At 45.7% G+C, this 26,083-nt stretch overlaps 1 protein-coding gene across 1 annotated transcript in view; it reads right to left on the reverse strand.

The window, feature by feature from the left end:
* Positions 1-216: 216 nt before the first annotated feature.
* LOC119405229 (KICSTOR complex protein SZT2-like) overlaps positions 217-26,083 on the reverse strand; it is a 229,536-nt gene continuing 203,669 nt past the window's right edge. Inside the window, 9 exon segments of the mRNA XM_049419447.1 lie at positions 217-1,273; positions 4,501-4,569; positions 7,416-7,638; positions 14,302-14,453; positions 16,189-16,276; positions 20,033-20,163; positions 20,166-20,533; positions 20,536-20,563; positions 21,586-21,716. Coding sequence (XP_049275404.1) covers positions 1,127-1,273; positions 4,501-4,569; positions 7,416-7,638; positions 14,302-14,453; positions 16,189-16,276; positions 20,033-20,163; positions 20,166-20,533; positions 20,536-20,563; positions 21,586-21,716 — 1,337 coding nt within the window. The 3' untranslated portion in view covers positions 217-1,126.

Genomic DNA, 26,083 nt, shown 5'->3' on the forward strand with positions numbered 1-26,083 from the left:
TAAAACTAATTTTTGCCGCTTGTGATTGAGCACAGCCTTTTGAACACAAAAGCAAAAACATCATACAAGATAGGGTTCAGTTTCAGTGACAGTACACACTATCGGTGACAGTTGAGTTTATCAAGAGGTCAGTGAGAAGTGAATCCACTGCTGCCTGGTTTATTTCACGTGAAAAGGTTTAAGTGTGCTCCCGGTGGTTGCTAATAAAAAGCAACGAGTGCCACCAGAGTGTTGCAGGCGACTGGGTGAATTCAACCGACAGCTTATCACACTGCAATTGAACAGCACCGTGGAAGGCAAGTTCTTATAAACGTTTCATTGACTGGAATAACGTTGTGTCGGCATTATTCTATAGTTCCATTGGCTCTGGTGCCGTGAAAACACAATTCATTCTCTTAAAGAACTACGATTCACAATATGACGAGATTCAAACGGAAACTTAACAAGTACTGACTGAACTTCTTTGTTGATAATATCCAGTGCCCGAATGACCATTTGGCATATAGATACAGCTCCTGCAAGCAGCTACAAATCACTACAACCTTAACACGTAAACAGCACATGAAGTCTCAACTGCTGGAACTCCATGGCTTTTGACATGGCAACGGCAAGATGAGGTAAACCATCTATTGCGTGATGAATCTGATGCACAAAGATGCTGCTTGCTTCGTTGTTTGACGTGATGTCCATGCTTTGTTCCATTATAAATTAAAGCACACATTTACTTGATCTATAAAAAAAATGTCACTTGGTACAACCGACACAGTCACTGAGGACAAAGCACATCATTTGAAGACGAGTTGAGCTTCACATACTGCTCGGCACAACACTACCTCGCCTGACTAATTGACACGAATGTCACAATGGACAATATTCATGGCCCAGTGTAATACATGCCTGTCATTATCACCGAGTGATCTGTAGATTTCACCGAAGGACGCTCGCAGAACCTGCCCCAACAGAAGGAAGCACCGATTGACACCTGGACGTCAAGGTGTGCAGAGCGCTGTCAGGATGTGAAACATCTGCTGAGTCATCAGAGTCACGTTGCTCGCGGACCAAATCACATGAGGTGGCCCGGAAGAGACAAAGCGTTCTGGAGGACCGACTCCTCCATGGCGTCCTGTCAAGTGAGCAGGCCGGCCCACTCGTGGAAGCAGCACGTGGTGACGAGCTCCTCGATCAGGCTGTGCAGATTGGACACTCCCGAGGAGGTTTTCTCGGCAGACGACTTCTCTTGCTCCGCAGTCTCCCGGTGCACCAGGCTCAGATCCTGAAAAGGGCCCATGCACGGCAAATCGAGATGTAATCGGCATCCCATCAGACAGTGTCCCCTGCAGGCTAAGGCTCTTACCACAAATATTCAAATATAGTATGTACTTCAATTCAGAAAAAAAAAAAGAAACTGCCAACCACCTGTATGTGGACTGTGGCTTTGTGCTACAAACGAGTGGCTGTTAGTTTCTTTTTCTTAACCTTTCTGCCACCTAGCAGGATTCTGCAGAACTGATTTGTAATAATATGTGTTCCTGTGCTTGGGGTTGTTGATGAACTTGCCCTCGCGCTGCCAACTGCTAGCTTCCTGTTAGCTCGACTGGCAAAGCGACCATCCCAGAAAGGTGTTGGTCCTGGGTTCGATCCCCAGACCAGGACAAATTTTTCGGCAGCTAAGAAGCTTTCTTTCTGAGAAATCTGTATGGATTTCCTTGTGGCTTTGTGCTACAAATGGGTGGTTGTCAATTTCCTTTTCTTAACCTTTCGCCACCTTGTGAGATTCTGCAGAACTGATTTGTAGAGCTGTGCGAATAGCAAAATTTTGGGTGCGAAGCGAATTTGAATATTGAAGTGTGAGTGCAAATCGAATCGAATATTTTTCAAATATTTCTAGAATACTTTTCGAATACTTCGAAGTGAAATTGCAGTAAAAAAAGTTAGAGAGGATTCCTAAGCACATTCTTATGAGATAGCAACATGAAAGTGTTTCTTTTCGCTAGGTTGATGAAGCACTGGCGGAGTGGTGTTTCATAGTTGTCTTATCAAGAATGAGGCAATGTAGAGGCCGAATTGTATTTATGTACATGATTTGGTGCAACCAAAGTGTTGCCGACAACACTTTACATGTGATAGGCAAATATGCCATTTCCTCAGCCTCTCCACCTCTTTCAACTTCTGTGGAAGCCCAACTGATGTGGCGGACAAGGGTGTGCTCCCTTCAAGTCCAGAGTTTCAAATCTGCCTCGTAGATGTTGATATATAACAACATCTGAAATTTTTTATGCTACAAAGCTTCGGCTTCCGATTTTTCGGACTTCCTGCCCAAATATCAGCTCCTAAACGGCATTAATTGAGCCCCCACTTCTGCCACATCTTTCATCTCCATGTTGGCACCAGCGTTTTCTTGAGTTAATACATTGGCGACCGTAGCAGAGCTTGAAAAGCAGCTTTGCCGCAATACCGGGGTGTCATGAGGTGAAGCATATTGAAAATCTAGGGACCACTTCCAATCGGACGTTGACCGTGTCTTGGCAAAGTTCGACCGTAACGGAGCTTGAAAGGCAGCTTTGCCGCTATACCGAGTTGTGATGAGGTGAAGCATATTGAAAATCTAGGGACCGCTTCCAATCGGACGTTGACTGCGTCTTGGCAAAGTTCGACCGTAACGGAGCTTGAAAGGCAGCTTTGCTGCAATACCGGGTTGTGATGAGGTGAAGCATATTGAAAATCTAGGGACCGCTTCCAATTGGACGTTGACCGCGTCTTGGCAAAGTTCGAGCGTAACGGAGCTTGAAAGGCAGCTTTGCCGCCATACCGTGTTGTGATGAGGTGAAGCATATTGAAACTCTAAGGACCATTTCCAATCGGACGTTGACTGCGTCTTGGAAAAGTTTGACCGTAACGGAGCTTGAAAGGCAGCTTTGCCGCAATACGAGAATGTAATGAGGTGAAGCATATTAAAAATCTCAAGGGGTCACTTTCAATCGGACGTTGACTGTATTTGTTTTTGGGAAGTTCGAATAGTTCGAATAGTAAAATTCCAGTGCGAATCGAATCGAATAGCACACACTATTCGAAAAATATTCGAAATTTCGAATATTCGCACACCCCTACTGATTTGCTATATACACTCAAACCTCATAACAAAGTCACATCTGCCACGAAAATAACTTAGTTATATCCGAAAATTCGTTATAAACGTTTATTTGTAACACTATCTATGACAAAACTATTCTTCACTTACTTCGTTATAACCCATAATTCGTTATATCCGTGTTTGTTATATCGAGGATGAGTGTACTTCAATTCACTTCCGACTACACTCGGTTACAACCTAATTAAAAATGTCCGCTCCGCCCACAGCCATTACTGTCCCTCCCACAGAGAATTTGCATAAGCACTTCTTCTAATACCATTTAATCATTTTGGTGCCGTCAAGAACTTCTCGAGCATTTCAGATAGTTGACTTTCTGATACAAACATATGTCCGCGTTGCTGGTTTCAGGTCGGAAAGCTGAACGTCCAGGTAAATTTCGTCAGGAATGCAGATGTCGCCGCTCAGCCAAACGTAATGTTTTAGGTAGCAACGACGAACCTTTAGCTCTCAATATGCATAGTATTTACATTAGCCGAGAAAAAGTACTTACGGTTCGAGTGGAAACCGGCAAGCATGGCTGTTTTTCACAGGTGAAGTGCAGGCGCGCTGTAGTGGGTGGAGCTGATATTTCTTTCTTAGGTTGTAAACAAGTATACCAAATTTCAAACTGCAAATTTACTAGATTATTGCACCTAGTTCTCCATCATTCTCGAATGTGTTTCCATTCTCCCGACATCCATTCCGTTACGCCAATAAATTATCTGTTGTTTAGGATGTTACAGGCTTCAAAAGCTTCTCGAACGCACTGACAAACAAGAACACGTCCCCTCACCATCCCCCCTCCTCGCAGACAAAAGTACTGAACTATCAGTCCTGCTGATATGTTATTTTTTTTTTGCAAGTGTCACCCTCCTCATGTTTATACATATGCTATTATTGCAAATAAAGCAAGATCTACACCTCATCCTGCGTTCACGGTGTCCAAAATAATGCCGTTTGACAGAATGTACCAGCCAGCCCACATGAGCACGCTGCCTGTTATCTACCCTACATGCGAAATGGCCTTCTAAACTGCATTCCTTCTTCATCTTGGGCAGAGCACTGCCTACCCGTGTTTGCTCTCTAATCAATGCCTTTGCTTCATGTCACGTCTCTAGCTTCTTCTTCGATCAGTCGCTGCAAAGCCCTTGGCATCTTATCAAGCCCCAAAGTTTTTGTCAGTACTACTGGTAGGATACAACGATTGTTAGCCATCACTAAAATGTGGTATCCATTGTACAATCACATTGCTATGCAAGTCATAATGATCAGGTTATACAGTACAAGGCAAACTGCATAAACTTGACAAAACAGACGACCACGTTGTGTGTAAGGCAAAGTCAGTGACAAAGTGTAGCCATTGTACTCACGGCACGGCTGAGCTGATTGTTGATCATCAGTAGGATGAACGAGTCTGCACAGGTTGGGGACGTGACCACCTAGACAAGAGAAAGGAATCGATTGGTTCATTCATTCAGAGGGTTTAAAACGTGCAAGAGCAATGCTGCGATTATAGGAGGCCACATGGCACAGGGCTTCCAATGAATTTTGACTGCCTGGAGCTCTTCTTTACGAACATAAATACATACAAATAGGAAGTACAAGAGCATTTCTTCAGCACTTAACAAAATACGGCCACCATGTCGGAAATCGAACCCACAACCTCATGCTCAGGAGCCAAATTACTATGGCCCTCACCCCCTCCAGATTCCAATCAGACCTGTCAGTGAAATTTGATTGCACAATATTTATTGCATTGTTAGAATTGTGAAAAGTGTAACAATGCAGAAGCGCGAGAAATTTTCAACCCTTCGGTGAGTTTTGTCAACCTTGCAGAATATGAAACACTGATTATATCGCGTCTAGCATGCTCAGAAAGTGCCCATCCAGAGTCACGAAAAAATGTGCCCGATGCAGCGCACAGCGAGAAACGAGGAAGGCAGAGCTGTTATACGTCAGCACACTAGCACTGAGAGCAAGCGCTGAGCCGTCCACTTTCCAACTCACTTTACAAAGTTCGTGTGGGCGCCGCGTTGACTCCTGACATCCGGGCTGCATGGACATCCGGTGCACAGCCTCCCCCAACGACATGCCCCTTCTGCGTTGCTCCAGCGACAGAGGCAACGATCGATCACCTACTTGGGACCTGTCCGGGCCTTCACAAGGCTCGCACCCGCCACCTACGAGGCCTTGACTACCGCCCCGGTCGACCACCCGACTTAACGCGCTGGACGCACGGGCCGTTGCATCGACCGCTCCTGGCCTTTATCAGCGAATCTGAACTCTTTCCTTTTATTTAACTTATGCCGTAGGGCATACTGGCGCCAATAAAAAAAAAAAAAAGTGCAGATACATTGTTCACAAGCTCGTAACAAAAATCCAATCCGAAGTGTTCCAACATACAGCTAAATCCTCCAGCAACAAAAGTGACGAGGAATACAGGAAAATCCCTTTTTTGAGTGAAATGAGATTAACAGACAGTAAATGTGCTGAAAAATGAAAGTTTACTGTGAAAATTCTAGCCCACTTTGGTGAGCTTTGCTTTATGCTATCCAGACTTGCATTGCTGACAGCACTAAGTTTGCCCCATGCATCAGTCAGTGATCGAGTCACTGACATGGAACTGTATTATTAGATAACTTTTTGGAATACGGCCACATCTGCGGTATGTCGAGGGACTTCACACTATGCGCTTCGGCGTAAACGTCATCATTATGCACTGGTTTTAAACGTACCAACAGTTAAAATGTAGTTGCGATGCATTCACGACTCAATCTCCATTGAGCCTAATGTATCGCTTGCCACATCATATGCCTACCGGGTGGTGCACACCACAATTGCATTTCATCACGCAAAGGCGAACTGTTCCTCTCAACTCAAAGTGTGGCTGATGCCACAACTTGACGCAAGAGATCTTCCACCTTCATGGTAAGGGCAGAGACCATGCTACTAAAGATTCCCATTTCTGCACAAGCACGGGGACGCCTGATAAGTATTGGAGCTGAACGAATGCACCGGTACAGCTTATCACTGACAACCCGATCAGACAAACATCTTCAACTATCTCCGTGGCAGCGCGTGTTTTGTATGCTGTTGTAAGGGCATACTGCACACTCTTAAAGGGACACTAAAGAGCAAAACGATTTTTCTCGCATTAGTAAAGCAGTCTTCCACGATACCAAAAACACCACGCTTGCTGTCAGAAGACGCTTAATAAGCGAGAAAACACGCAAAAGAAAATACAGGTGGCGACGCCACCTTGGAATTCCCGCACCATTTGCGGTGACGTCACATATTTTTGACGGCGCCTGCTTAGGCCTACGTAGTTCCTAAATGGTTAAATCGAAGTACATTGTCCTCTGAGGGGGCCAGAGACCTGACATAACGAGTTTGTGGAAATTTCGTCGAGCCAGTGGCGCCAAAATACGTTAAATGCTCTTTGAAATGTTTTACGTCACGAATTACAAAGTTCGGCGCGAAATTTAAAAATGAAACTTTGAACTTGGTTTTCTCCTCTAATAATAAACCTATGGTGGTGAAATAAACTACACAAGAGTTCTCCGAGCACACTTTATCAATCTAAGCCAATTCATTGTTTCTCTTTAGTGTCCCTTTATTAGGCATCAACCCAAACACACTACACAGCCGTGTGCTACCACTGTACAGGATCGCTAGAAGAATGCATCACTTATGAAAGCAAGACACCGCACCCTAGCGCGATCGGGAGAAGCTCGAGCATGAGGAATCCTGCACACAAATTGGATCATACGATCATCACCACGTTGCAGTCCTGCATTTGAATAAAACGGGGCTGCCAGTGAATCCAGTGAAGTGGCACTCTTCGTTTGTTTTTCTTTTTTTACTTAAATTTGCCTGTACTTTATTCATTACTATTATTTTTTAACATATGTGCACACCAGTATTCAGACCACAGTGTTGTTCCTGAGCACTTTAAATAAATTATCGATTGATTGACTAATTATGATTACTGAATCACTTCATACACAAAGAAAAAGGCAGGAAGGGTAAGATGAAGGCTTGCGATGAGAAATTCGTAAACAGGGGGTGTGTGCTGGCACCGACGTTTCGACAAGTGGATTTGTCTTTTTCAAGGCTGCAACTCATTTCGTAACTGATTTTATAACTGCAACTAATTTCGACTGCAAATGATCTTGAAATCAGTTGCAGCCTTGAAAAAAGACAAGTCCACTTGTCGAAACATCGGCTCCGGCACACAACTCTGTTTACGAATTTCTACACAAAATACACGAAGATGCACACTCACCAGGTAGTGCACGTTGTTGTCAGGGCTGACAAAGAGGCAGTGGCAGTCACTGTAGCGTTGCATGAGCACACGTAGCAGGCCCCGGTACCAGCCAAAGTGAGAGGACAGCAGAGGCCCCAGTTGCGGGTCTACCTGGTCCAGCGGCACGGTCTTCACGTAGCCCAGCAGTTCAGTGAGCTCGGCAAAGGTGACTGAGGGGCGTGCCTGTTGGCGAGACACGACACTACGTGCTCAGCGAAGGCATCGGTGAAATGAATTTCATTTACGGTGGCAAATTTTAAAATTTATCACACCACACACACACACCTGTCTGAAACGGCTGCATTTTCCTCCCTATGGCACATGTGCTGTAGTTCTAATTGACCACCACTTATCTACCAATTCGACGCATAGTGTGACCTCCTGAACATATTTTTTTATATCTCAGTTATAACATCACCTACCTCACTCTTGAGTCTACACCATTTTCTTTCCAACCTTTCAACATTACACTTACATTTTTGTTGCTTTATCACCGGCTGGTCCCTTCTTATTCTTAACCATATTTGGTAGCATTCAAGTTTTCATATCACATGTTAGTACTCATATTTAGAAACACCGAAAGGAATGGCAAGCCGTCGATTAGCGTTCATTTTTAACACCACACAGTGATCTAGTGCACTGGCATGACTTATTGCATGGTAATAAGGAAATTAAATTACTTTAGGATTTTGTAGCCCGTCGATTTCTCAACAGCAAGTGCCACCCACAAGTCATATTCTTGGTAATGCCCTTTTCTTTCTTAATGGATGAAACATTGAGGAGGGGACAGGAACGGAATCACAAAGATTCTCCCAATTAAAATGCTTAGGGCGTGCAAGACGAAAAATTCATAATAATTTCTGGGGTTTGCATGCCAAAACCATGATATGATTCAAGTACAGCAGCTATTGTCACAAACTCGGGGGTGAGACAGCTGAACTGAATTGGGAGCAGTTTTTTGGAGCAGCAAAATTTCGATTTTGGAGCAGAAGAACCTTGATTTGGAGCAGTTAGCGGCATTTAATATGTTGTCCTAGGAGCTTGAAAAAACAAATTTGTAGCAACTTGGAGGGACAAGCACATATTTTAATTGGCTTAGAATACACATAACACTGAAACAGCCTTTGCAGGAAGTTTTTTAAGCGGATTATTGCCACGTACGGACTACACTACCTTTTTACATACCCCGCAACCTATCTAGCCCGTGTAACAAACATGAAAATAATTGAAAAAAAGGTTCTGGAAACTACGTTCACCTCAAACATTTGAAACAAAAAAAAAAAAAGCACCATGCTTATCAAAAATTTTAAAAATATTGTGATTGCACAAGAATTGTAGTTACATAGCAGTAGGCCTTTGCTTAAGATCAGTGACATGATTTAGCAGATTACTGCTTTGGCTTTTCGCACGTCTGCTTATTTAACTTTTCAAGCTTCCCAAGAGCTTCCTGTAGGTCAGTGTTACTCTTCGTCAAGAGAACATCACAATAAGCGCCTTCAGCTATCTGCTCGGCCGCGCTGTTGGCATAACGTCAAGCGTACTGCACACTTTTAACAGATGACAACAAAAGCGCGCTGCACCACCTTTCACTGACACAACTTGCGGGACCATCTTCAAGAGTGCGGTGCGGGTGCCAAGAAACCTCGCCACGCTGCTATCTCGTCAAACACGTGCATATCGTACTGCAAGAGTAGCGCCACTGTAAGCATACTGTACGCTTTTATTGGGAGATGACACAAACGCGCTTCGCATTAGTCTTGTGTCACCTTCTCGTGCAAAACCGCTAGAGCAGGGGTTCTCAAACGTCTGGCCTTCGGGAACCCAGGGATGCAATAGCCAAAATAGGATTTGGAGCAATTTTTGGAGCAGCAAAATGTTGCTTTTGGAGCACAAAAATCCAAATTTGGAGCAGGTTACGAAAAAAAACCTGAATTTTTTGCTCGAAATCCCAAATTTAGAGCAGTATAACAAAGAAGGCTTATTTTTAGAAAAGAAAACAAAAATATGTAAAAACCATTCAATCAACATCAGCTAATTCGTGCACAGTGCACGTGAACACTGCTATTTCAATATAAGCAGTGTTTTGAGCCGCCCCACAGTGTGAACAATGACTAAGTCCACATTAAAGGGCCCGTAAACAGGCTGCGACTTTTTTTTACACCCGCCAAACAAGCTCGCTAATCCGTACAGTACACCGCGGCGATCACGTTTTCCGAATATTACAGCGCTGCGCGCCGCGCAGACCCTTCATTTCGAAAAACAATTCCTGCGCTTCTTTCCTACGCCTGACCAATCCTCCTCGTACGCGCAGTGACGTCAACTCGGCGATCGCCGAGTTGACGTAGCACTGAGCTCGTCGATTGGTCTAAACCAGGTCTCAACAAACAATTGTCAAGTAAACGTCAGTTCCTGTTCCCACCCACCGCTACGAAACTGCGCCTTGTTTTTTGGCCCTGCGGTGATGCGGTTTCGGCCACGCAGTTGTCGCGCGTATATTCCTCGCACTGCATAGCACCTGCACGCGCAATCGAGCGGGGAGAGGGGAATCTCCGGTAGCTCGGACGGGTCGCGCTTGCTCGCGCGGCAAGCGGGGTTCTCCAGGCTTTTCTCTCGCGCCCCTTCGACGTCTGGGAAAGCAAGCACGCATTCCTGCTGCATTGTGAACTGTGACAAAGGTTTTAAAATAGTGAAGAGCCGAAAACTGCCCGTCAAGTTACGGAGCACGTGCGACAATATAAACAATAAACAACCAGGAGCCGCAGCAAGCGGAAGGGCATTGCGACTGATCGAGCTCACCCATGACGTCAATTGTTGACGTCGTGTCACGTTGCCGAAGTGGGCGGAGTCACGACGACGGGCTACGCCTTTCCCTCCATGTGGCGGAGAAGGGTGGTGAGGCCGCGCGAAAATTTGAAACCAGCTGAAACGGATGTTCTAACCCCTGTAACTTCCTTATTATAGCACGTACTCGCAAAATTCTTGCGGCAGCATGTTCACATAGCAAAAGTGCGCATATTTCTTTTCATTACAATTTTTGGACATCGGGGTTGTTTACTGGCCCTTTAACATTTGCAGGACCCGTCGAATAATTCGACAGGCACTGGAAATGCTAATGTGGACCTGCGAACCTGGCAACATGGAAATTTGGGAGATTCGTAAAGCAGGAGCAAGTGAGGGTAGCGAAAAAGAAAACTGGCATACGCTTTTGTCTACTGTTTTTCAACTGAGGCCGCAGAAACGCCATACACAACAGCTCCAAATGATTGCCAATAATTTGTAGACGTCAGCGATCATACTAGTACTCGTAATTACACGGCGCGTGCATGAATGAGTAATTAAGGAACAAAATGTGCTGTGTCCCTGACAGCTAGTTCTAACAGCCCCTTCTAAATCTAAGTATGCTTTTCCGCAGGACAACAGTGTACTGCGGCAAAAGTGGCTTAAAAAGCGTTCTGCACGCAATAATACAAGCGTCACGAAATTTGAGAAGTACTGTCCTTTTCTATTGCGATAACTATATGGATACTCTCGACGAGTTTTTCCCGTCATCTCCCGTATAAAGTCCAAATTGACAACATATCCCTGTGCATGGTATGTTCTACTGCGGGTAAAAGCGCGCGAATGCGATGCGGGTGACGAACGCGGCTGAAGCAGATATCAAACGAGCCAGCCCATCTCCGTCACCCGCAGGGCGTATGCGATAACACCACTCCGCTCAGGAAGCCTGCCACCAAAGCATAGAGGAAACGCCCCGTCTTGAACAAGCATGAAAAGACGCGAGAAGGGGGTGGGGGGTGCTGTTGTTTGTGTAGCAACTTTGATTTTAAGGCCGCGGTCGTGATCGCTGGCACACACGCTATCTCGGCAGCCATCAGGCGGGTGGCTCGTATATCCTGCTACGTGCTGTGCTCTCAATGCGAAGACACTGTGCAGAAAGAGCATCTTTCCCTGGAGCGGCTGTATTCTCTTACACCAACGTTTTGTAGAGTTACGCGAGATCGGATACAAAAGAGTTTGCTGCCAGCCTCACTTCGTATAACATTACAATTTGTGCTATCGCATTCACTGCTTCGTCCTTGCAGTGAAACTGAGTTTTTTTTTTTTCTTTCGCGAGGGGTTAGGGTTAGGGTCTGCGCGTCTGTATTGGATGACGATGCCCACACTGCAAATGACCAACGTGGCCTCCATTTCTTGCTCAAATTTGCGCAACTGAGAAAATTTTAAGCTGGTCGGGCATGTTGGCACAGCGTGGCACAATTTTAACCAATTTCACGGTTTTGACTCAGCTTGGCGCAAAAATAAGGAATTGTATCAAATAGTGAAATTGACGCAGCTGTTGCATCCCTGGGAACCCCAAAGGCTTTTCCAGAGTGAAGCGTAACCCCTAACTTTTTCTTGAGCATGAAGACAATCGAAAAAACAAGGGGGGGGGGGGTGACAACGCCTTTCGACGCATGCAACCACAGCATTAATACTACCCGCGTTGGCCTGTTCTCTTTTGTTTAATATCGAACGCCATCGCCGTTGACGTAGGACTCCCGATAATACATAGAATTGCGATTCCCCCCTGTGCCGCTCCGCAAGTCGTGTAAAACACCCACCAACCATACACTAAATGCTTCAGGTGCTGCGAAGTGCAAGCAATGTGTTCACACAAACGAAACACTCTCGACCGATACACTGGTCGTAAAGCTAAGCCTAAATGCTCGTGTAGCCCACAGCCGACATGAAGTGATGCCTCTTAGGCATATCAAAGCGCTCGTTGCACATTTGATTACAAAACCGACCTAGAGCAGTGGCAAATCACCGTGTATGAAAACTGTGCCACATGATAGCCAATGCGCCACGAGCCACGAATAAAGCGCCGAAATGCCCGTTAACCCTTGCGGTCCGTTGTCGGGCAGCGCCCGACAACGCAACACGGCCGTAGCGGTCCGCTGTCGGGCCCCGCCGACAAGGGTGTTCGTGGTTTAAATTTTGCTGTTTTCTCACCGCGAGTCGCGCGCATTTTTTGTATACATGAAGGGCCATCTCTTGAGGAATAAGTGAGCTTGTTTGTTGAGGTTTTACTTTTTTGACACTAGGGTGCAGCACTATGATCAGCACGGGGCCTAGAGCGTACCCACTCGCTCGCTGCGCGGTTCGCTGAGAAGCATGGCCACGTTTTCACCGCGTGCGTTTTACGGCGGTGCTTTTAGCGAAAGCGAGGATGACTTTAGTGAGGAAGAGAATTACGTGCCTCCACCAGACAGTGATGACAGTGATTCGACAGAAGTGAGTGACGAAGACGACGACGGCGGCGGTGGAACCTGCAGTAATAACCCTGGCCTGCACACAGGGGAATGCTTTGAGCGGTATCATACGTTGCCCAAATATCACTAAAAGAGTTGCCTGCAGAATGCAGGAGCAAAATAAATATCCTGTGCGTTTCTCTTCCACAGCTTGTGTTTTTATTCGCCGGCGCCAGAAATGGCGAAATAGTTTCGGACCGCTAGAGCCGGAAAGTGGGTAAAGGTTTTGGACCGCAAAGGGTTAATATCGTTTGAACTGGTTTGAACGCTCACAAGCAAGAATGATTACCAGCGCTCTGCGCGTTGCCACCACGGGTTCGCAAATTGTGCAAGTTTCATGGTGCGCACTAGACGACGAGTCTTTAATGCTGCTACCACGCGGGTGTCTCACTGCCTCCATACACTCGATGTGCAGATGCGGCGTGCGATGGCTTCGTTAAATGCAAAATGCAATGCAAATTTCCTTGTCGAAATAAATAAATTAGTTGCTAATGGGTGTAAAACGGGAGCTGGTTGCATTCGTTCTGGCCGCTTGTGGATCCCTAAGATGTCCTTCATGGAACACTGAGAACACATGCGCTACAGCATCGTGGAAACGAGTCGCATGCAGGAAGCTAGTTGACACAGTGCTGGCGCAACAAGGTACTCGCCCACGGCAACCGCACGCGTAGGTGACCACACGCAGCAGCGTCAACATGAAAACCGCAACGACCGGAGGAACACGCTAAGCACAACAAACAATGTGAGAGTCAACCCCGCTACGCATGCCACTCGATAAGTTCTTGCTAAACAACAGCCAGCGCCAGAGCACACAGCCTAGAGAGTAGAAGCAGCACGCTCAGGGCATGGGAGCACGTTCTTATGGGGTCACACATACTTACAACAGTCCAGAGGAGATTATGGCAGCACCCTGGAGCCTTCATTAGAAAGGTGCATAGAAGAAACACGTTTGGGCGTGTCTGTGTGGTCGGCGGACGTCTTATTTTCATGGTATTCCTGGCACTGCTTGGAAAATCATGTCAACTCGGCCTTTTTTCCCCACTGAAGCTGACGCGGGCATAAAAATCCTTGCTTTTGAGGCTGTTTTGGAGTAGTGTGGCGCAATTTTTGCGGATTTTTATGCTTTTGGTGCAGCTTGGCACAGCTGTCTCACCCCTGTAAACCAGAAGTGCACGAAGTGTTTGGGCTCATTAAAATGCATTCATACTAGTGCAACTTTGTTGCTTTGAAGAACAACCGCATGGTTCTAGCTCCACTACTACTTTGAAGCATACGCTGCCTCTGGCAACTTTGCAGCAGTGCATAATTGCAAGCACAAACTACTTACTTTCCACTTTCCATAACATCTGTCCACAACATTATGCGTAACCCACCATACAATTCATTACACGCAATATCCAAAGCCCGCACATTTCCCGACAGAAAAACCACTCTGAACGGCCTGGAAATGACTGGGTAAAAAGTCCCGCAAGCATCACACTTTTCTCGTTCCTGCATTTTCTTTCCCAATCAATAAGTACGAACTCACTATTATTCCATACTTCATACGGTTCTGCACTGATTAGCGCACTTACAGTGTTCTCTCGGACTGTGGTGCTGGCGTCGTCGGAGTTCTTGTGACGCCACAGCAGGCACTCCAGAGGTAGTCGCGTCGGCAGTGGAGCGAAGCCTGCGCCACCACTTCGCGCAGATGGTCAGTGACAGCCGTCGCCTGCTCAGACATTACCTGCAAGCCAACGAAATTATATTTGTAGTTACCACAGTCTCACCAAACATGGCAGTACACTATCAGGTAACCCAGATTTCCCAATTCTTGGATTAAAGGTATCAATCCTAGCTGAACTCCTAGCTTTTCAAATCAAATTAAATCAAAATTTGTTTTATTCAGACGAAGTTAGTGAGAATGCGTACAAAATACTTGGACCAATAGCCTACGTGGCTACAGCTGGTCCAACATAAAAAGTACATAAAGGTTAGCAACGCACATGATAGGTCATGAAATGGTCGGCTTTATACATATGCAAATTTTAATGAGATACACTCGTACCTCGATATAGTGAATACGGATATAACGGATTATCGGTTATAAAAATGTAAATGAATATAAAAAATGAGAAATGAAAAGTAAATTTTTCATTTACTTCATTATAACCGATAATTCGTTATATCTGTGTCCATTATGTCGAGGTTTCAGTGAACAATGACACCTGTGTGTGCCCAAAAACAGCAGCACCAGCAAAGTTTGTTGACCACTCACAGCCATGGCCCCATGAATGTGAAGCATCTTTTAACCACGGGTATCAACCAGTTTGCACAATACGTCAATTTAGGAGCAGGCAATTAGTGAAAGCAAAATCGTCGCCAAATTCCGTAGGTATACAACTGAGCTGAAGCACAAGAATGAGCAAAAGCAAGTGTAAAAAGTAGAGCTGTGCGAATAGCAAATTTCGGGTGCGAAGCAAATTCAAACACTGAAGTGTGAGTGCGAATCGAATCAATATTTTTCTAATATTTCTCGAATATTTTTTTAATACTTCAAAGCAAAATTGCAGAAAAAAAAAGTTGGAGAAGATTCCTAAGCATATTCTTATGAGATAGCAACATGAAAGTGTTCCTTTTCGTTAGGTTGATGAAGCGCTGGCGGGGTGGTGTTTCATAGTTGTCTGATCAAGAATGAGGCAATATAGAGGCGGTATTGTATTTATGTACACGATTTGGTGCAACCAAAGTGTTGCCGACAACACTTTACACGTGATAGGCAAAGATGCCATTTCCTCAGCCTCTCCTCCTCTTTCAACTTCTGTGGAATCCCAACTGATGTGACGGACAAAGGTGTGCTCCCTTCAAGTCCGGAGTTCCAAGGTTGCCTCGTAGATGTCGATATACAAGAACATCTGAAATTTTGGATGCTAAAAAGCTTCGGCGTCCTATTTTTCAGACTTCCTGCCCAAATTTTAGGTCCAAAAACCGCAATAATTGAGCCCCACCCTCTGCCACATTTTTCATCTCCATGTTGGAACCAGCATTTTCTTGAGTTAATACATTTGCGACGGTAGCGGAGCTTGAAAGGCAGTTTTGCCACAATACGAGAGTGTAATGAGGTGAAGCATATCTGAAGGGGTCCCTTTCAATCGGACGTTGACCGTATTTGTTGTCGGGAAGTTCGAATTGTTCGAATAGTAAAATTCCAGTGCGAATTGAATCGAATAACAAACACAATTAAAAAATATTCGAAATTTCGAATATTTGCACACCCCTAGTAAATAGTTTGAAGCTGCTAGTAAGATTTCGGACCCACATAATGTTTTTTTCCAGACATTGTGTCTTAGCGTCCTAGTAACTGAAAAAGAGGTCAAAGATTGCTTTTCACATCATCTCTCTGTGATTGCCGAATGAAGTAAATCAAGCGCTTGCACAACAGTTTACAAAGTTTGTGTAAGGCAGCTAAACTACGTCGTCACCTTTTGCATGAGTGTTTCGTGGGAGCTGTAATAGCCAAGGTAGGCCACTTCCTCCTCACAGATTCCTCGGAAGGATGTCTTTCGTGACCTGAAGATAAAGACAGTTTAAGAAAATAGCAGCTGTAATTAACTTTTTTTCGATATTTCGCATCAAATGTACTACAAAAGGGCAGGTGATTTCGTAGATCCTAAGTCACGCTGTGTATATCTGTAGCAGCTTTAATAAAGAAACAAGCATGAGGATATTGTGACAACTACACAGTAACTTGGCTCGGAATACGCATAAGCCTCGAGACACTACCTTCACAATGGCAAGGATGTTTCGATACAGTTACCATATTTTCTTGCATATTTCTTTCATCGCCCGTATAAACTTGAGATAAAACGTATAAAATAAAAACTTGTTAATTGTGCTTTTGTCCAGTCAACTTGTGTACCCGTCCTGTTTCTTTCGTTTATGACATTAAGGGGGGAGGTGGGGATCGAAGCTGAAATTCTTTATTTTTTGTAGTAGAACAATGAAATTTGGCATGCTTAATGGGAAGTGCATTGAATGATTACTTACAAAGTTTCATTAAGATATCTCCAGAAGTTCTGACATTATAAATTTTTACTTGCATCATTGTTGTACCAAACTTGCAGAAAGCCTGGCGTGACAACAAAGCATGGTAAAAGCCCAAAGTTTCCCTTATATTTTAGCCATAGGAATGGTTCATGCTATGACATTCTCCAAATATTTTTATTACCCCGATTTTTTTTTTACATGGAACATTACATCCATGTTTGCCTAATGCATTCGTTATTGTCATGTCAAATTAGCTGAAGAGTAAAAAAACAAGAGAGTAATTCAAAAATATAGGAATGTCATAGCATAGAGAATTGACTCGGGAATAGAATGCAACAGACCTCATGAAAATCCATCAAGCCATAGTCGTGCTACGCTTTCTGCAAGCGGGACAGTCTGGTCAAAACACACTTCTGAGAAAATGGGCCCTAAAGTTGCACAGCCACTACATGTAAATCAAAATGCCCTGGGGCTGTAATATTTAGTGTCTTTGCTTGCAGAGGTTTTCTTATGCATTTTTCTGCACTACGTGCTTTCCTTTTTCTTTATTGGTTATTTTTGTCAGCTCTTTGAAGGGTGAGCCTATCAGGTTTAATGCCCAGACTTGCACGTTACAAGTCTGTGGCATGCAAATTTAGGTGTGCTGTGGCACTTATGGCCAAAGACATTGGTGGTACAGGAATTTCTGAGTAGTACTTAATGAAGCGAGTTTGGCAGATAAAAATTCGTCCACTCCTTTACACAAGATCATTTGTCACCCCCGCCTTGATACGCTTCATCATTCACCCGGTCGTGGTAATGGTAGTCGGCGAGGCCTTTCATTATTTCAGTACATTTACAAAAGCTTGCTGCGATACCATGCACGGCTTGAAGCGCGCCTTAAATTACATCACCACTGAGTGCTTATTCCCCGCGAAGTGCTCGGCCGCGGGGTTCGGGAAGTGTGTGCCCGATATGCTGGGTGGCGGCATTTGCTGGCGATGCGCAATATGCCAAGCCGCAGCGACCAAACATCGGCGTGCAATATGCTTGGCCTCGCATTGTGGGGTGCCGACACGTGAAATTGTCGTGGTGCTTCGAGCGATCGCTGTGTGACGAACTTGGAGAGATCGAGCGGCCGTGGCCGTGGAATCCGCGGCGCTGCTGATGCGTCAAATGCCGATCAGCGATTCCGAGCTGCCAGCGGGCAATATCATTAGTTGCTTGCAACAAAGCGCATTGCGGATTGTTCGCTTTCGCATGTCTGCTAGCACAATGTTCTTCCCCGCAAAGTCAAATTCGTTGGCGCTGTGACGTAGTTAGGCCTAGCCACGACTCCGAGCAGTAAGCACGGTCGCGGTGTACGCTGCCGCGGTGCCCGATGTTTCAAAGTTAGTCATATTCAATCACGAGCACAAAAAGTCGTCCCGCGGTGGTCTTCGTCACGAGGTCCGAGATGCCGACAGGCAGAACTCCTAACCGTGGGTCCCACGAGTGACGCAATACAGGTCCGAGACGTACTTCTGCGATGTTCGCGAAGAGCGCATCGGGCTATCGCGGTCCTGATGAATGAGGTGCAGCTGCTAACGCGTAGTTATCGTCGACCAGCAAACACAAAACGAGTGCGAACGCTTCAGTAATTAGCGTGATTTTCGACAGCCGTGACCCCGCAACGCGGAAGCAGCAGACGACGCACACCAGGAGCGACCATCGGACCAATGGCGAGGCGCGCTGGAGCATCATGGCAGCTGCAGCCAATCGGGGGCCTCAAACGACCTTTAACGTTTGCTTTTTGTGCGCTTGTTTTAAATGGAGGAGCCAGCTGAGGCGGGAATTTGAAGACGAGAAATGCTCTTTCAGACGAGCCCTAGATGGTGGTGCTCGGTCGTGCCGTTACGGAGCTATAAATTTTTTAAAAACGCTTTCCTTTTTGCGATTTCCGCGATAATTTTCGCCACCTCAGCGGGCGCAACAATTTTAATAGCTCTTCTACATGGTTTTCAGCGAAGATTTTTGGAATTAGATAGAAAAAGGGCTACAGAAACTGAAAATGTGATTTTCAGAAAATAGATTTTTTTGCCATTTTTCGCGATTTGATCCTCGCATCCCCCCTTAAAGGACACTAAAGGCAAATATTAAGTCGACGTTGATTGTTGAAATAGCGGTCCAGAAACCTCGTAGCGCTGCTTTTGTGCCAAGGAAGTGCTTATTTCGAAATAAAATCACGTTTTTAGTGGTCCGCATTGCGTTAGCGCGCTTCAAATCTCCCGCCTGAAAATACGACTCTCCTACGTCACTGCTGCCGTGCCCAACGTTGCCCGCTTTTACTGCGCGGCCGCCGACACTAGTGGCAGCCGAGCGGAAGTAGCGGGACCCACAATAGCAACAACGGCGCTGCGGCAAAGACTTGCTCGGATGGGCACATTCAAAGCCGCACCAAGTTGCGGTTGGTCTCGTAATCCTCAGTACGAAAGTGCAGCGAGCACACACGCAGAGGTTTTTGACTGTTTAGCACACTGGCGAAAACGGCATCACACTAAGCCACTTCGAGCGTAAGGGTTCATTCCGCGGCACCCAGTGAAAAGACACACCGGTTTCTTTGCTGCAGCACTGGCGTTGTGCACCATTCGGGCATCCGGCAATATCACACGCATGCGGCATTTTGTCGAACTTTCTGTCAGAGCGACTTTCACGAGCGCGCAAAACACGCACGGCAGTACGCGATCCCGAAACTACCACTGAGACGGGCGAGGCACAGTTCGGCGAAAACGGAACCTTTGAACCACGCGCGCCGTTCCCCATGGCAACGCCACGGAGGTTTTGTTTTCTATGAATCAAGCGGAAACGAACAAACAGCATTTTATTACGTCTTTTGATGCGCGGAATGTTCTTTTTTTACTGCTGCTAGTTTGATTACTAGTGATTTATTGTAGGCCGACTTCCCTACGTCATCGGGATCACTTCGAAAATGTCCCACTCGTGGCGCTCATCATGTGATACATTAGCTTAATTTCTCGGTAAGTAGGGCACTGCTGTTGATAATATTGCCATTTTAGAAGTTGTCATACATTGGTCTTTCACTCTGACATAAATTGTTATTTGCCTTTAGTGTCCCTTTAAGCCCATGCGTTCTTGAAGACATCAAAGTGTGTCTACACTTCTGGAATCTATTACATGCATTGTTGCACGAGCGCATTTGTTGCTTTTTTTCTGCCCTTCGGTCTACGTCGCTGTTTTGGGTTGTTTGTCCAGGATGAAATTGTACAGAATTGCCTAAATTCCTACTTTACAGTTACTCACCTTGTGCCGCCTGCGTTGCTGCTTCCCAGCGAACTTGACGACGCCACGGAAGGAATGCCGACGGGTGCCATCGCCCCGGTACCGCCACTGCTCGTCAAGTCTTCCGGCGAAAGAACCAGCTGCTGAGGCAGAGTCGTCAGCGTTCGCACGCGCTCCACCGGCACGGTAGGAGGCACCACGCACGAGCTCCGCCTCGATGGTACCGCGCTGGTGGGCTGCGATGTGCCGGGCGTGCCTCCCAGTGCGCGGACGGGCCTGAAGCAGCCCTCAGTACCGTCACCGGTGCCGTCGGCATTTCCGGAGGTGCTGCTGCGGGGGGTCCAGTGGTCGACGAAAACTTGGGAAAGAGCTCGCGCTGGCTAGTCAGAAGGATGTAGAAGCCGAGGGCAAGTAGGTTGTGTTCGACGAATGCCGGCGCCGTGTCGTGGATGGTGAGGATGCCAACGAAGAAGCTGTCAGTCTGCTGCACATCGTTGGCATCGCGATAGCTCACCTTCCGTTGGAGATCTCGACCAGGGCGTACTCTGTGTCCTGCGAGCAGCAGTTACGTACAATTTTCATGGTACATAAGAAAATGTGCTAGGTGCTGTGCTGTTAGTGAAGTCATCGGAGCTGTTGCTTGCTCAAACAAAGGGATAATGCAGTTACCAGGCAGCAACCATGCGGGAGAACGAAGCAGGCACGGGGGTCCGAGGCTCAGAACTCTTTCTTATTGTTGGCTGACATGGTTTTATCCAACGACCCCCGTGACAATTACAACACACAACCAATTACAATAACGCCCCTTGTGTGCATGATGTGCAGTATCAAAACTGAAACCATAACTCCACACTTTGCTTGTGGAACTTGGCCCCAAATGGACAAATGAAGAGACAGAACAACAGAAACTAAGTGATGTCTTTTTGCGGTTATTACTTTTATTCCAGAGGGGCTGATGTTTAGGCTAGTTGCTACATCATTTAAAATGGCTAAAGTGCTGCAAAACACACGAGACGAAAAGAAAGACATGGACGGCATACTTCCTGCAGGACTAAACCTGAATAACTAAACTGTCCAAAAGCAAATGATGTAAAACACAGTAATCAACGTGCCTGTTGGGAACAGCTTCCCATCAAACACAAGCATGTCCTTATTCAACTGGCAACACTGCCTGAGACAATGAGATAGGGTTTCCTGGTAATGATACACTCTGGCAGGTGTAATGATTGTGGACCAGCTAAAATAGTACTAAAGGAATACGCCTACACCATTATCCGTTTACAACTGAATTCGCTGGCAAAATCTAACAAAGCAATATAATAACTACACTTTCAATGTATGCACCACATGAAACTTAAGCTTCAATGACAGAAAAAATAATAAAGGAGAAAAAAAACAGAGAATGTGGGGTGGATCTACTGTCAGAGATAATGACAACACTCTACAACTTCTATTGTAGCAGTGCATGCCCATGCCTCTAAACAGCAGGTACTACAAGCTAAAAAGAAAAGATAAGTGTACATCAGAAGCAATGTGTGCAGAAGAAATCAGAAGAAAACCATCAAGCTGCTCACCAAGTCGCTGCTGCTGTCACAAACCACAGGAACCATGCGTATGACCTTCATGCCGTACAGCTTGTTATGGCCAATGATGTAGTTGTACAGTTGGCTGGGTGCCACGTTCACACTCGGGATCACCACAGAGCCTGTACAAAAGAGAGCAGAGCTGTAGGCACCTGAATATTTTAAATGACAGAAAGCTGAATTACAGTTGAAACTTGATTTAATGGAGTGACAGCCACGCTCGAATTACAGTAATACCTTGTTAACCCGAACTCGCATATCTCGAAAAATCGGCTAAGTCGAAGTTTTCTGCGGTGCCGAACGATTTCCCATAGGTGCAATGTATTTATTGCTCTTTATCTCAAGTATTTCCGTGCCCACTTTCGGTTATCTTGAAATCTTGACTGAAAGTAGAACAAAAACTTCGCTGCCGAACCGTTTCACAATATACTAGAGGCAAAATGTCATGCGTTTCACAAGGTTCGCGCGAGGCTGCCACGCTTACGACGAAGTGGACACTGTTCCCGAAAGTAAAGTCGGAACCTAGCGGCATAACAACTTGGTCAAGCAACCCTGTGTCACGTCACATGACGCTATAGACGTGCACAGAGGCAGGCCTTGCAAAATAGCTCGGGTCGTACATGTCCTTTTGTTTACCATCAGAGATGCGATTTCAGCATTTTATTTACGTAAGGTACGTCACGCAGATTTTTTTGCTGGCCATACAATGTGGTGAAGATAACGCCGCCAAAGCAAAGCAAGTCACTGATGCTGCAAAGAAAGGTAGCTCTAATCAGAGAAGCGAATTCAAGGCTCGAAGTTTCCGGACGTCAAAACGGCGCTGATTGTGTGGTGGCATCGTGCGAGTGGAGCCCCTTCCAGTCACAACATTGACAGAGAAGGCCAATTCTCTGGTCTTAGTGGTGGGCTACACTGATCTCGCCTGCAACATCAGCTGGTTTGACCATTTTCTTAGGCCAAACAATGTGGCGTCAGGCATGGTGATTGCGACAGTGTCGATGCAGCTACTCAAGGAGTGATGACATCAGCCGAAACAAAAAACATGCTTCGCTTGATGCGAAATAAAGTTGAGCGCAGTGGCACGCATGATCGCCACATGCGATGTGTTAAGCAACTCGAGACAGCTTTGCTAGATGCAAGTGTTACTGAGAGGCAGACCAGCCTTAGTCGGTCTTTCTGCACTAAATAAAAAGGCAGTGCCGAAAAACACAGCTGGTTGATAGCTCTGGTATGTCATTATTTTTCTTTAAAACCTTTACAAAGAGCCAGTTAGGCGCTCCTGTTAAGAAACTGGTCAGTAGTGCTAACATTTTTAGATAGAACTGGACTTCTCAATGGAATTTGTGCAACTTTGCTTATCTCAAAAGTCTGCTTATCTCAAAATTTTTTCTGGTTTTTACTACTTCGAGTTAACGAGGTATTACTGTACTTCGCTAAATCGGGAAGGTGGTAAAATTAGGAAAGAGATTTTTCGGTCCACAGAAATCCGTAATTGTAACATATACTATAGTGGCACCCAAAAACTACCACGGCATTGTAATTGCTTCGTTGTCGTGAAGCCCCCCAAAGTTCGGGTGACGCAGACCAGGTAGACAGTCGAGTGAAGCTATGAAAGGCTGCACACATACAAAGACAAGGATAATGATTGCCATCATTGTGCGAGCAGGCTGACAAGCAATATAGTGTTGAGGAGACGATCAGTGTGGTCTTTCGCATAAACCATGAAATAACGATAGCAACATAATGTACCTTGGGAGCGTTTACAGGGACAATAAAGCACTGCCACCCCAAGCGCATTGCCACCTGGTACGTAAGAGCGCTACTGACTGTTGAATCTATTGTTTCGTGCATGGGCGCAGCATGAGTTTTGGGAGCAGCAAAATTTCAATTTAGGAGCAAGAGAACCTTGTTTGTGACCAGTTAGCGGCATTTATTTTGTCATTTTTGAAGCTTGAAAAACAAATCTGTACCAACTTGGAGGAACAAGCACATATTTTAATCGGCTTAGAATACACATAACATTCAAACAGACTTTGGAGAAAGCTTTTTTTAACACATTATTGCCAGGTATGAACTACACTACCTTTTTACAAACCACGCAATTTATATAACCCGTGTAACAACATATGAAATAGATAAAAAAAGGTTTTCCAATTAGGTTCACTTTACATTTGAAAATAAGAAAAGAAAAAAAACATCACACTTCTCAAATGATAAAGATGTGATACTAATGTGACACAGGAATTGTAGTCACATAGCAGTAGGTCTTTGCTTTAGATAAGCAATACCATTTAGCAGATTACTGCTTCCCTTTTGTTGGTCTGCTTATTTAGCTTTTCAAGCTTCCCCAGAGCTTCCTGTAGGTCAGTGATCCTCTTCATGGAAGGGGGGAGGGGGGGGGAGCGCAAAGTCTTCCGCATACTGCCCATACTTTGACTTAATCGAGATTGCGGGCGCTGCAATGAACTATCGCCCTCCCTGAAGGGGAACAAACTCTGCGTACGCCTATAAGCACCCCATCACAATAAAGCGCCTTCAGCTATCTGCTCGCCGCGTGGGTGGCGCAGCGTCAAGTGTACCGCACGCTTTTAATAGGTGATAACAAAAGCGCGCTGCACCACCTTTCACTGCCACCTCGTGCGGGACCACCTTCAAGAATGCGTCGCGAGTGCCGAGAAACCTTACCGCTCGGACACTAAGTCGTCCGAGCGTAGCAAGCATAGTACCGTTGTAAGCTTTTGGGGGGTCACACACAACATTTACAACCGCTCAGAGGCGATTATCACAGCACTATGGAAGCCTCCATTACAAAGGCGCATAGAAGGACACGCTTGGGCGCGTTATTGTGTTCTGCGAATGTATCCCTGGCGCTGCTTCTAAAGTTACGTTTTCTCACGCTGAAACTGAAGTGGGCTTGAAAATTCTTGCTTGTGAGGCTGTTTCAGTGCAGTTCAGCGCAAATTTTGCAATTTTTATGGTTTTGGAGCAGCTTGGCGCAGGAAAACGGAATCATATCAAAAATGCGTAATATACGCAGGGATTTATCGTTGAAAAAGGTGGGCACACACAGATACGGACGCCAAAGAAGGAAGACAAACAGAAACGCAGTCACCACGAATGGCAGCACCATGTACAGCGGTGGGCCAGTATGAAGTGCTGCCATACGCCCATATGGTATATGAAGGGTAACTGCTTAACAATGACATTACACATTTACTTAAGGTAACTGAACACCATGTTATGCACGTACTACCGCCAATGTCAATGTGCCACACCTCAAAAATGAGACACATTTCCTCATTCAAGAGTCTCACATATAAACTGCGCAGTCATCAAACTCTGTTGTGCATTTACAATCGCGATGCTCAGTGAATCTCAGCTTTATACAATGACCTGTCTGCCCACATAGAAATGACCGCAAGATACAATGAACTTTATACCCTAAGACCGTATGGCATTCTGTTAGCTTGTTAAATGTGTGTGTGTGTTTCAGAAAACACACGTCACTCCATCTTTGTCACTCACCGGCTGTTTCCATCACTGATTCAATACATTCGCATCTTAGCAGACGGTTATTTAAGATTAGAACATTGTGTAGAGTTATCAAATTTGAGTAAGATGACAGCAATTAGCAGGTGGTACAGTGAACTCCCATTAAGACGAACTCGGTTAAGACGAATTCTCGCTTATGCCGAACACAGAGAACCGTTAGTTTGCTTTCCCATAGACTCAGTGCGAAAAAAATTCGCTTAAGACGAACCGCCCAACTGTACTCTTCTGTTAAGACGAACTTTCGCGGTGATCGACAATGCTGGCGATTCTGCGAAACGAACACTGCAGTCTTGGTGTGGAATTCAGGCGACCAAGAAAAAGCAAGAAAAGAAAAAAAAGCACTTACCGGTCGCGACGCAGAGGGCGCCAGATAAACGAAAAAGAACGTTCAGCGGATAAAGCCGGTATCCCCCTCACCCCCAGCCTGTGGGTGGGCGAGGTGCGGGCTTTATCAGCAAAGAAAGCAACAAAAAGAGTAGGGGGATTTACAACTGGGACCCATTGCATCCTTTAGTATTCCCCCTCCTGTCTTCGGTTTCCCAGCTGGAGTACAAAGGGGAACAGAAGAACACAAGAGCTTGGGGCCGCTCCGCCGTGGTCGGAGGGGCAAACGCAAGGGGAGTGAAGGAAAAAAAATAAAGAAAAAGCGACAACGGGAACAAAAATTGTCTATGCATTACAATAGAGTACGAAACCGAAACCATGTTTGCGGCGAACTCCCGTCAGAGGGGTCAGGTGCATTGTCATCACCACCACACAATGGAGCCCCAGCACATTTTGTGGACAGTTCGCGTTGGTTCGCGTAGGACCTGTGCACATTGTATCTGTTCCCAGTGAAGTGCAAATGGTGATGAGCCATTTTGATTATAGAAGTGCACAACAAGGGAAGGCTATTTTGTATACTGAATATAGCTACGTCGTGTCTTTTTCGTGTGTG

This window comes from Rhipicephalus sanguineus, chromosome 9 (assembly GCF_013339695.2).
Source record: "Rhipicephalus sanguineus isolate Rsan-2018 chromosome 9, BIME_Rsan_1.4, whole genome shotgun sequence".
Taxonomy (NCBI): domain Eukaryota; kingdom Metazoa; phylum Arthropoda; class Arachnida; order Ixodida; family Ixodidae; genus Rhipicephalus; species Rhipicephalus sanguineus.